This window comes from Gobio gobio, assembly GCF_949357685.1.
Source record: "Gobio gobio genome assembly, chromosome: 15".
NCBI lineage: Eukaryota > Metazoa > Chordata > Actinopteri > Cypriniformes > Gobionidae > Gobio > Gobio gobio.
In genome coordinates, this window is record NC_137108.1 from 27,899,799 (window position 1) to 27,913,057 (window position 13,259).

General features: G+C 41.0%; 1 protein-coding gene across 1 annotated transcript in view; it reads right to left on the minus strand.

Moving 5' to 3' along the window:
* Nucleotides 1–13,259, minus strand: part of kcnn4 (potassium intermediate/small conductance calcium-activated channel, subfamily N, member 4) — a 29,978-nt gene that overhangs the window by 7,120 nt on the left and 9,599 nt on the right. Inside the window, exons 3-6 of the mRNA XM_079836665.1 lie at nucleotides 8,299–8,753; nucleotides 7,797–7,932; nucleotides 2,604–2,714; nucleotides 279–400 (exon numbers count right to left, since the gene is read on the minus strand). Of these exons, the coding sequence (XP_079692791.1) occupies nucleotides 279–400; nucleotides 2,604–2,714; nucleotides 7,797–7,932; nucleotides 8,299–8,753 (824 nt within the window). The remainder of the gene's footprint in view (nucleotides 1–278; nucleotides 401–2,603; nucleotides 2,715–7,796; nucleotides 7,933–8,298; nucleotides 8,754–13,259) is intronic.

Genomic DNA, 13,259 nt, shown 5'->3' on the forward strand with positions numbered 1-13,259 from the left:
CAACTGCCGAAGCACGCAGACATGACCGTGTCCATGTGTTATGGGAGTAAAAAGGGAACACACCAGAAAGCACAAACCAGAATGACCTCTGAACTATTTGGCGGTCGACTTTTTTTAAATTGTTAAATTATTTATTTCTTCCTGTTTTTTTTTTCAGTTGCCCAAAAGTAGTTTGTGTCAGCCACAGATTCTAAAACAACCCTCTGCCTTTTTCTTCTAGTGAATCTCTATATGTCTGTTGTCTAATAGTTGAATGCACACTGTAATGGATCACTCACACACGGATAGCCTCCAGCAGGCATCTCTGATGATGACGATGCTCTCCGCTGTTGTCCTTTGTCTGGGTGGTGCGATGCAGTAGCCAACATTCTCTTAGCACATCGGCTGCTGCGTGCCGGATCTGCGTCACAGAGAGTATGATTTCAGTAATAAGTAATCCATCAATCATAAATATACAATGATATTCTATTGACAGTCTGCAAGTCATTCCTTAAGTCAATGTTTGTTGCCTGTTTAAATTGTTCAGCAGATAAAGTACTGAAACTATTGTAAATGTTACTGCCCATTAAATTACTCTCAGTGCCAGTAATATGATGATTGTGATGTGTCCAGTAAATGACAAAATACAGCACATCAGAGTATTACTAGAAACTCTGGACAGGATGTAAGGAAACTGCTGTGGTTTATTAAAGGAGCGGCCTTGATGGAAACAAAAATGGAAAGATGGGAACGGAAGGACAAGTATTGGTTATTTTGAGGATGATTTGAGGATGAGAATTGCTATCATAAAGTTATATATGGGTTATGGACGGTCAAGGGCTTCCTTTTTTTTTAATCACACATTTCTCTACTTTCTTTGATTCTACTATTGTCTCTGTGTCTTCCTGTTGAAGAGCTGCTCATAATTATGTCACAAGCTCCCTGGCAATTTTGTGTGTTTGAGGTTATTATTAGTGTGTCCAACTGTGTCCAGATGTCTTCCTTCCTGATGATACTTTAATCAAGGTAAATCATTGCAGGACTTGATGAGTTGGACCTGTGGCATGCACACACACACACACACACACGCGCGCGCGCGCGCTCCCGCATGCACGCACACATCAACACAACTAAACAACTTGTGACAGGATATGGCTTTTGCCAAGTTTAAAGCACAGGTCCAGACCTTTATGAATATGTTGAAGAAATATTCTTGGTTCAGTTGAATTTAGCTCAATCAACAGCATTTGTGCCATAATATTGATAGAAAAATCCATATGTCATACAAAAAACACAATTGTCCACTTTTCCCTCCTTTTCTTTAAAAAAAAAATTGAATTAAAATCTGATTGAAAGTGAGGCAATGATAGAAGTGAATGCGGCCAATATGTAAACGTTAAAAAAAATATAAAATAAAATATAAAGTTTTACCCAATTTTACAAATTTACCAATGCAACACCAGAAACCCTAAAATGATTATTTAAACAGAATAAGCTTTACAACTCAAATAATATACAAATTTTATCAGGAGAATTTCCTTTTTGTGCATATAACACTGACATAATATATAATGAACTTATATATAAATCAAATATTTAATAAAATAACATTTTAAAAGTTAAATTATTATTAACATTTTTTTTTTTTTACTTTTTCAGCTTTCCAAAAGTATTTTGTTTCAGCTTCCCATACGGATCCTAGATCATTTTGAAAACGAGGAACAAGGTCAAATTTAATAATGTAATCAATATTGTCCAATTAAAGCACTAATTATGTGCTCAATATCCAGTAACCAATATTATGTCACAAATGAATATTCCTTTAAGAACTTGTTTTCAGCGGTGGGAAACGATCAGATGTCATTTTCAGAAACACCTGTAAATTCCTGCCTCCTTAAACCAGTATGATTTCATTTCCATTTGTTGAAACTCTAGCCATCTTCCTCTATGCATTTATTTTGGGGTCTCTCCTCCTTCCCTCTGATAAGCAAACAGATGGATCCTGTTCGAGGAGTGCAGTCACCCGCCTTCCCACCTCAGCATCAAGATCCGCTCCTCAGCACCTTCTCTCCTCCACTCTTTTCCAGTGCATATGCTAAGGCGCTACTCACAGGACACACATCAGTGCATCTTATTTCCTGTCTGCAGTTAAACTTCTCATGGACTGACACAAGCTCTTTTCCTGACAGGGACCTGATTGTTTCCTCCCTTTGACGCCTTTTGTCGGCTATTAAGAGCTCAGCGGCCGTCTCTGCCTGGCCGTCCTAAGCATTTTCCCACACTGTGTTGCTATTTGGACTTCCCTATTTAAGGAAAACATAATATTATAAAAAGCCTCAGAAATCATAACACACGTTCAATGCGGAAAATAATGCTACTTCCATCCATGCCTCTGCATCCTCTGGGTCACTGCTTTTTATGTTTCTCATCCGAAACAGAGAGATATTTTTAAAGATTAAGTGAAGCATTCCCAAATGGCTAAGCTGAGTCTAATTATCATTAACATATCTTTTTATTACTACCAAATCGATCATAAGGAAATGACCAAGTACAGGTGTGGACAAAAAGACAAGAAAGTGGCATTTATGGCGTGTTTTACTGTATGTGGTGGTCTGTGTGCTCACCCGCTTGGAGATCTGAATGTCCATCATGAAGAAATGCACATGTTTCTCCCCTTTGTTAAGCGCCAATTTCTTAGTCATGACCGCTACCAACATAGCAGTACATGCCACACCCTGACAACAAACACACACACATGAGCATGGTTACCATCTGTCTCATTATCCCAAACATGTACTCAGGCATAAAGTATTCAGACTTAATGATATTCAGACAGTACACAGAATTCTTTGTAACAAGTGTATACATAATTGTTGAGGGGGATGGAATATAATGGAATTTATTCTATTCAAATCAGTTTCAAAAAACAATGAAATCAAATAAAATAATGGAAGAACTTTATAAAAAAGTGTCTATATTAGGAATATTTCCATGTCATTTTACACTCAACAGTTCATTTACCTGAGCTCCTTAATTTGTCGCATTAGAGAAAAAATGATTCAGAGATAAAGAAAGGGAGACAGAGAGAGAGAGAGCCAGTTAGCCAGCAATGGTTTAATCTGTTCGCTGGTTGCTTCATGGTATTGACTAAAAGTCCTGAAAACACAAAGGCCTACAGTTTTTCCATAGTTGATTATTCACAGCAGTCAAGGAAAATGGTAAAGTATAATCACAGAACTCCCCTTAGTCAATCATCTCAGTAAGCCAAAATGAATCCATTCAACGGGCAACATTTTTAGTACAACCCTTTTTCACAAGAGTTTCTCCCTAAATACTCTTTTATTCTGCTGGCAGACGGTGTGAATTCCTCTGTGTTATAATCTAAAATATGGAGAGACACATTCATCTTTTGAACTGTCCCCACCCCATAAGCAGAATTTTCTGGAATTCATGCAAGATGCAAAACGATGCACTACTATAAAAAAATCTTTGTTAGTATTTTTTCCCTTGTTTTTTCTAAAAAAAAAATCGACATATTTAAACCAAGATTACTTGGGACGCAAAACGGCATAAGATATTAGGAAATGTTTTCAGGGAATATATCTTGAATTAAGTTTCTTATACAATAGGCAGTTGTTGGTTTTTTTATAGTTTTCTTTCTCATTAGAATGAATGAGGTTTAAGCTTAGAGCAAGGTAAAAACTATTTTTCATTTACCAGAGCGATTTTTCCCCCCACTAAATTCCACAATTATCTTTTTTGTAAAAAGAAAAATACTGATCAATATATATATATATATGTTTTTTTTTTTTGTTTTTTTACATGCAAGTGGTGGTGGACATGCAAGGAAAAAACACAGACGCTCCATCATACTTCCAGTTAATGGGTAACAGGTGATGATGGAAGCTGATCGTGCCATTGGAAAGTCATTAAAGTCTCATCTTTATGTGGAGAAAGTAGGAGGCATTTGCATGAGGCAACCAGCCATGTTGAACACTACGGTTGAATGAGCTACAGGTGAGAGGCAATCCCCCACTAATGAACACCCTGTATACTGTTCCAACTGGATTAGGAAACTTTGTTTTTCTGGTTTTCCAAGTCTTGGGCACAGGTTGGCACACCCTCCTGATCTAGTGGCGCCAAATGCTATAAACCACCTAAAAATGGCAATGGTGGAAAGTTTTCCCTAAAAAAAGGGGAAAGCTTATAAAAACACTGAGCGAGGGAGAGAAAGAAGAGTGAAGGATTATTTTCCACTGTGTCAGGGAGGTGTCTGGCTTTGGCTTTAGCCCCATGCTCCTGTCGTGTGAGCCCCATGCTCCTATCCTGCCGGCTTATCTGCCCTGATCGGAAATGAGGGATGGAGAGAAGAGAAGGGCGGACAGTCCGGTGCAGATGCAGCTGCCTGAATCAGAGCGAGGCTGGAAACCCAACCCTCAGGAACATACCCCACAAATTCACAACACATACTGGCACAGGCTCTTATCGTCACATTCGCTAAAACTTTCGCCAAAAAGGTTTCATTTGTTAATATTAATTAATAAGAACTAATAATGAAGAATACTTCTAAAGTTATTAATCTCAGTTAATGTTAACATTTTTCATTATCTGTTAACAAAGAACAGATGCAAATGCATTTCGCATTTTTTATTAATGTTAGTAAACTAAAATTACCTTATTTTTAAACTACTTCATGTAATAAAACCTATATTTAATACTTTAATATTTAAAAAAATAATAATATTATTTAATAAGCTTCTTGTTGTAATCTTTTTACATGAAATTGATATGTATCGACTATATTTTCAGTCATTCGGTCTGAAATGATCTTGTACGGGTGTAACCAAAGTACTTGGTTTACAGACAAAACAATCTGTGTATCGTTTTACTAAATCATTCCCTCCCTCCTTCACTTTCTGAACTCTATGTTCAGATACACCCAGATGCACACAAACCTTGAGAGTTTGTATCGAATCTTTTTTTTTTAAATACCTTCATAATGCCTTAAAGATTTCAACATTATACAACATAAGGCAAATTAACAAAAAAAATACTCATTGGATATTTGTTAAAATTCAACTCATTCATTCAGATCACCTCTCAATACTTGTTTGTTAATCAGGATTGAACAGCCTCTGTATGAGAGATGTCACAAACCATGATTCTCTTTAAAATCATAAACTGTCAGCACAGCATCATAGTCAGACTCCAGTGTCTCTGTCAGTAAGGGTGGAAGAACAGCTGTAACTGTACAAAAAATGTGTCCAGATGGACATGAATCTCATAACTCAGTCACAACACTTTGCGTGTGATGAAGCTGAAGTTTTGACAACTACAGACACTGATGATTTAGATTTTCTTTAAAGAGGTGGGGGCCATTTAGAAGCCAAATGTCTTACAAATTACATACACGCTTGCTAATAATGTGTTTTTAAGAAAATTGTGATAAATTGATTGAATTATGTACACATTATTCATTAGTGTTTGCATGAACAATGATTAAGTATATATGTAAATGTAATGAATCTAAAGTAGGCTATACAACACAGTTTCTGATTCGTTTAGAATAGGACACAACCAGAAAACGACTCGACTTGGTTCATGTGGAGCCAGTTGTGGATGGCTCTGAACGATTCACAGAGTGACTCTGGCTGCATCTGAAATCACATATTTCCCTACTTCACTCTAAAAAAAGGGTTCTATATGGCACCAAAAATGGTTCTTTGTCGTAATCATAGAGGAACCACTTTTGGTGCTATATAGCACCATATCTTAACATGTTCTGTATATGGTAGCGGTGCTATATAGCACCTTAGTTAGCGGTGCTATATAGCACCTTAGTCAAAGAACCGGTGAAGAACCTCTGAAGAATCGCTGAAGAACCACTGAAGCACCTAAATTGGTACTTAAAAATGTTCCCCCATGATTACGAGCCAAAAACCATTTTTGGTGCCATATAGAACCTTTTTTAGAGTGTATATAGTAGCCGAAAAACAGTATGTTTTTAAACAGTAAACGTCCAAATTCACAGTACTCATAAAAGAGTAGACAAAAAGTACCCGGATGACCTAATTCTTCTGGTGAGACTCTGAAGTGTGCATATGATGGAGAGGATTTGTGAATGGCAGAGAAGCGACTTAACTGACGCTGGTAGGTCACATGATAATGACAACATGGCGAATACTACACACACTCATGCTATATATAGGAATGCACTTTTTTAGCGGTCGTGAAGTAATTATTTATCCAAAAGTACGAGAGTATGCAATTTTGGATGCAGCCAAGGTTCAAAGCACTGGTTCACGAGCGAGTTTGAGAATCATTTTGACTCAATCATTAAAACGAACCGGTGCATTAGAGTCCTTTTTTCACGTTATCACGGCTTGTGTTGTGTTTGTTGTTGTGAGTGACAATATGTTGTATACATACAGGAGCTGGTCATATAATTAGAATATCATCAAAAAGTTGATTTATTTCACAAATTCCATTCAAAAAGTGAAACTTGTATATTATATTCCTTCATTACACACAGACTGATATATTTAAAATGTTTATTTCTTTTAATTTTGATGATTATAACTGACAACTAAGGAAAAAAATCCCAAATTCAGTATCTCAGAAAATTTGAATATTGTGAAAAGGTTCAATATTGAAGTCACCTGGTGCCACACTCTAATCAGCTAATTAACTCAAAACACCTGCAAAGGCCTTTAAATGGTCTCTCAGTCTAGTTCTGTAGGCTACACAATCATGGGGAAGACTGCTGACTTGACAGTTGTCCAAAAGACGACCATTGACACCTTGCACAAGGAGGGCAAGACATAAAAGGTCATTGCAAAAGAGGCTGGCTGTTCACAGAGCTCTGTGTCCAAGCACATAAATAGAGAGGCGAAGGGAAGGAAAAGATGTGGTAGAAAAAAGTGTACAAGCAATAGGGATAACCACACCCTGGAGAGGATTGTGAAACAAAATCCATTCAAAAATGTGGGGGAGATTCACAAAGAGTGGACTAGAGCTGGAGTCAGTGCTTCAAGAACCAATACGCATAGACGTATGCAATACCTGGGTTTCAGCAGTCGCATTCCTTGTGTCAAGCCACTTTTGAACAACAGACAGCGTCAGAAGCGTCTCGCCTGGGCTAAAGACAAAAAGGACTGGACTGCTGCTGAGTGCTCCAAAGTTATGTTTTCTGATGAAAGTAAATTTTGCATTTCCTTTGGAAATCAGGGTCCCGGAAGAGAGGAGAGGCACACAATGGCACCAGGTGACTTCAATATTGAACCTTTTCACAATATTGTAATTTTCTGAGATACTGAATTTGGGATTTTCCTTAGTTGTCAGTTATAATCATCAAAATTAAAAGAAATAAACATTTGAAATATATCAGTCTGAGTTTAATGAATAAATATAATATACAAGTTTCACTTTTTGAATGGAATTAGTGAAATAAATCAACTTTTTGATGATATTCTAATTATATGCCCAGCACCTGTATATTGCATGCAGATATAGCTGACTAAACCACATATAGACGCACAACTAAATTATTGTCACATTATCAGGAGCCCTATAATGTGTTCAGATAACAATGCATATGATAATGCTAAACATATTCTATTACTTTACTAAACCAAAGCTATGGAGCTCAATGAAACATTAGGAGTCTTTGTCTTCTTTAAGCGAACATATGTTTTACTGAACGCGTCTAACAAATACCACACTTTCAGATTTGTCTCAAACTACTCTTTTGTAAACTTAGCACCAGTAGACCTATATTCCGGTACAAACACGACTATAATAGTTATAGTTATATTTACCATGACTCCTGTGAAGAGACACACCACCTTTCCACAGCTGGTGTGAGGGGACACATCTCCATAGCCCACTGTGAGGAAGGTGATGGCTATGAGCCACAGTGCTGTGTCCATGCCACCTGTCTCTACCTGCTTCTGCCTATAGGTGGAGACAGAGAGCGGCTGTGTAAATAACTCAGAACAAAAGAAAAACTCAGAACATCTACTTAAACTGAATGAAAAGACAACAATGTTAATGAATGACTCATAGCAGTAACTATCTAAGACCTAAAAAAACACACCAGAATGTTTTGTTTGAAATTTGATGGTCAAAATGAGTTCTGTGTGCTGAAGAACAACATGTTTGTTCCTGAAGTAAATGTATTCGTAAGAAATGACCACAACTCAAATTGACCATCAACATCAGAAGCAGCGTGATAACACTTGATGAGCTGTAATGAGTGAAGCAAGAGGAAGCGAATGGAAAAACTATAATAAATACTGTTGCATATTGCACGTTCTGTACCTTTCACACAGTCGCAGCATCCAAGCAGCGGAGAGCCAGAAGAACATAATGAAGACCAGAAGCGTGCGGGCCGGATACTTGTTCATTAACACCTTGAGCACAAAGCGGAAGCTGAAGTTGATGTTGTTGAGGGAGCCGATGCTCCTGTAAGAGGCGCTGAGGAGAACCTTGCTGTGTAAAAGGACGGCTCTGTGCACAAGATACAGTCTCAGGAACATTAAGGCCGACAGCAGCAGCTCCACATCGAGCATGACTTCTTTGTGACTAGAGGACAAGCAGAGGGGGGTCGAGGAATTTTGCTCCGGTTTCCCCCCCAGTCTATCCCCCATATCTGGCCTCAGGTAGATGGCCACAGGATGGATAGCACAGACAATGAGCTCCAGAGAGATGCCAAGCACCCGGTTACTGGTCATGGCAATGCGCCAGTCCACCTGGTTGTGGTCAATGATGAAAAGCTTGAAGAAAGGAAAGAAAAACAGAGGCAGGATGTGTATCAACAAGAGAATCACTTGATTGATCTCATAAGGAAGCAATGATTAACAAAGTATGGCAAAGACGAGAAAGTGAGCAAGACATTCTTGATTCACTGTAAGATCGGAGCCAAAACAAACACAGCCCTGCCCTCCCTGATAGGACGTCCAGCTGTAAACTGTTTTGCTTGTGAAGGACAAGTGTGTCAGTGAAACTACTCAAAACCATAAATCACAAATGAATGCCTCATTAATTACATGACACAAAAAAATATTAAACATGACTTAGAGCAGAAAATGAGTAACACCATATTAATCAACAGCCGCCTTGGATTACATCAGACAGTTTGAAAAGTACATGGACCAGAATTCGGTTGTAAGTGTAATTGTTCCCTACATTTTCCTGCTACACTTATTGTACCAGTTCCAGCTGCTGTAAAATCTAAAAAAAAGTGTGTCACTCTGGACTGCGAAATTTTCCTCATCCATGAGGTCACTGGATGCAATGACAAAATATGTAACATTTAACCATCGTAAATTAATAGATGTCATCATTTTTAAAGTGCCCCTATTATGTTTTTTCAAGTATTCCCTTTCATGCAGTGTGTAATATAGCTGTTTGTGAATGAAAACGTTCTGCAAAGTTGTAAAGTCAAAAGTGCACAATAAATCAAGTTGTCTCCCAAAAGAAAAAAATAGACTATGAACTGCCTATACGAGTCATTTGTAATTCGAATCTCACTGCGTGATGGTTCTACATCACTAGAAAATACATTTGCATAATGCCCGTCTATGTTGCTCGTTGTCCGCCCGCAATTTTTTATTTTTTTTATTTTATTTTACGGACGACTGCTTCTCAAATCTCAGAGTTCAACACGGGATTCAGAAAAACACTTGCTCTTGAAAGATGGGTTAGTACCCAGGATATTTGGACCAGCTTGCTCCTCAGAATCACAACCTGTAATTATGAATAAATATTGATTTATTTATTTTCTACCGGGTGTTCGAAATATGTAGGTTTGTGTTTTTATATTGTGTAAGTTTCCTGGCTAACCGGCTCATTCACGTTATTACTGTCATACTGAAACACTACTGCTAATCAGCTGTGGGCCACTATTACCTAAAACTGTCTATTAATGCAGATTGTCTGTCGTTCTTACTACTTTGAGTAAAGATGGAGCAAGATTTGTTTTACAAATGTTTATGTTACATCGATCATTCACGTTAGTGCTACGCTAACGTATGCACCATTACTTATACAGTTCCCACAATAAATTATAAATATACACTTCGTTCCCTTTCGAGAGTACTCTCGTATTGCGTTTTGCTAAACGCTAGGGGAATTTCCTTTCCTCAAGATTTTGAAGCAAATTTTTATCCTAAAAATACCATGTAAAACGCAGTGCAGCTGCACAGCTCTCAGCAGGAAGCAGCTGCGCGCTGATTGGCTGTGTTGCTGCAACTGCAGGAACCAATGGCGAGATCGCTGGGCGGGAAGGACCAATCAGGTCTCTCTAATATTCCCGCCACAGGGGGCAGCAGAATTTGCATAGCCAAGGGTATAAAGAGACCCTGTCTCGCCAGGTTCGTCAGATTATGTCTTCTTCAGCAACTCACCTCGCTGAGCTCTAGATTGAAGCCTGCCGTCGACACGCACCCAGCGGAACTCTGCAGCCTGAGGACGTCGGACTCTCCGCCTTCAACCTGCCTTCCAGCTGCGCCATCCGGCACATATCCTTTATTACCAATCCGTGTGTTTGCCGTTGCTACACACTCACGAAAAGAGCCGGGACGTTGTTGCAAATGTCTCGTTCCTCCTGCGTCTCGTGTATAGGCTTTCTCCCGGACGAGGATCGGCACATCATCTGCATCTCATGTCTTGGATGAGACCATGCGCAGGCCGCACTCAACCAGGGCGGCTGACCGGAGTGCGACGAAATGGCGCTGCAGACCCTTCGGTCTCGGCTTGCCAGTTTCGATCCGAATCCCGTCCCTTGCACTCAGCCTCTTGAGCGCGTAAGAAGAAACGCCGCGACCAGAGGCCCCTGGAGCGCTCTGACGAGCACACGCCGGCCTTTCCCCCGCGTGTCCTAGCCAGAGGCACAAAGAGAAGGTGGATAATACCCGCTTTGGCTGGTTTACCACCTCGCTCTCTTTCAAAAACGTTCTCCAGCTCCCTTCAACCAGGTGGCTGGGCACATTACATACACAGCCAACGAGCCCGCAAACAAACGCGCTTGCCTGTACACAAACGCTGTTTTCACGGCGACCCATATGAATCACAAAAACGTTTTTTTCTCTGTAGGCAGTGTGCCAGCATGTACCCCTACACTCAATCACTGCCCTATGTTCCCCAGCCCCCTGCACTCAGGTGGCTGGAAACATTATTCCCACAGTCAACGAGCCCGTACACAAACGCGCTCCCCTGTACACAAGCACCAATATTCTATGTCCCCCGGCCCCCTGCACTCAGGCGGCGGGAAACAATTATCTCGCAGTCAAAGAGCCCGTGAACAAACGCGCTCTGATAAGCGCCACTCTAACACAACATTATCGGGCCACCGAGTCGCTGAGCCCCACAAATTAATTCAGCCCCTGGCTTCGAAGGCCGAGGCCTGGCAGGCCATTCCTGGCATTTCAAAATGGGTGTTGAACATAATAGAACAAGGTTACTCGCTACAGTTTGCTCGCAGACCACCGCGCTTTCGCACCGTGGTAGAGACAAGTCACATGCTTCGAACCGAAATATCGAAACTGTTAATGAAAGGGGCAGTGGAAGCCGTACACCCCTCACAAAGCGAGTCAGGCTTTTACAGTCGTTACTTCCTTGTACCAAAATTGGACGGTGGTCTCAGGCCCATTCTAGATCTCAGACATCTGAACAAGACCCTATCCTTTGGTCTATCTCTGGCTCCCCGCACGTTTACGAAGTGCATGGAAGCGGCGCTAACCCCGCTGAGGCTTTGGGGAATGAGAATTCTCAACTATCTCGACGACTGGCTCATAATAGCTCAGTCAGAGATACAGTTATTAAACCAGAGATCTTGGCTTCTCAACCATTTGAAATGCTTGGGCCTCAGAATCAATGTGGCAAAGAGCTCATTGTCTCCCACACAGAACATTTCGTTTCTGGGAACAATTCAATTCAATTCAAATTTATTTGTATAGCACTTTTCACAATACACATTGTTTCAAAGCAGCTTTACAGAACGTGCATTTCATAAATGTACATAAAAAAAAAAAAAAGAACAGTGTTAGACTCATTACAGATGAACGCGTGACTGACGTCACAGTGCGCGCTCTCTGTTCGGAACCGAGCGGTTTCCCTCAGGTCCGGTGCATACACTCCTCTCAAACACTTTCAGAGGATGTTGGGTCTCATGGTCTCGCCAGTCCTCAGACTAGGTCTGTTACACACGCGCCCTCTCCAACGCTGGCTGAATTGCCGCGTTCCAGCTCACGCATGGCTCTCGGGCCGATTACAAATCAAGGTAGACCACAGCTGTGTATTGGCTCTGGCTCCTTGGAAAAATCACGTCTGGTATCAGATGGGCGTGAGTTTGGGCACTGTTACGAAGTGGAAAGTTATCTCGACAGATGCATCCAACCTAGGTTGGGGAGCCCTTCACGAGGGCAGGCCAGTCTCCGGTCTCTGGTCAGACTCGGAAAAGAGCCTTCACATAAACTGTCTAGAGATGAAAGCGGTCACGCTATCGCTAAGACCTTTCATTCCGTACATAAAGCATCACCATGTCCTGATCCGAACGGACAGCAGGTCAGTGGTAGCCTATATAAATCACCAGGACGGTCTAAGATCTATTGGTGTCCACACGATGGCAAAAACAGTCATAATATGGGCGGAGCACAACCTGAGCTCGCTGAGAGCGACTCATGTGCCAGGCATTCTGAATCTGGGTCCGGACATGCTGTCCAGGGGAAAAGTGTCCCCAGCAGAGTGGTCTCTTCACCCACAAACGATTCAGACAATTAGGGGCATGTTTGGCGTGGCAAAAGTGGATCTTTTCGCCTCACAAGACAATGCTCAATGCCTAATATATTTCTCCAAGCACAAGGACGCGTTGGCCCACAAATGGCCCAGCCTTCCTCTTTATACTTTTCCCCCAATCTCAATGTTACCTCAGGTCATAGAGAGGATCAGGGAGAGCAAATGCGCTGTGCTTTTGATAGCCCCGCTCTGGAGAAATCAACCATGGTTCTCACTGCTAAGTCGGATGTCAGATACAGCCCCGTGGCCAATTCCGCTGAGGAGAGACCTCCTCATGCAGGCGAAACGGCAGATCTGGCATCCCCATCCCGATCTATGGGCGCTTCATGTCTGGCCCATCAACGGGTACATGAGAACCTCTCTGAAAGTGTATTAAACACTATTTCTGAAGCTAGAGTCCCGCGACCAGGCGGCTCTATTCAGGCAAATGGTCAGTCTTTTCGGACTGGTGTAAAGCACGAAGCCTTACCCCACATAATTGTGAA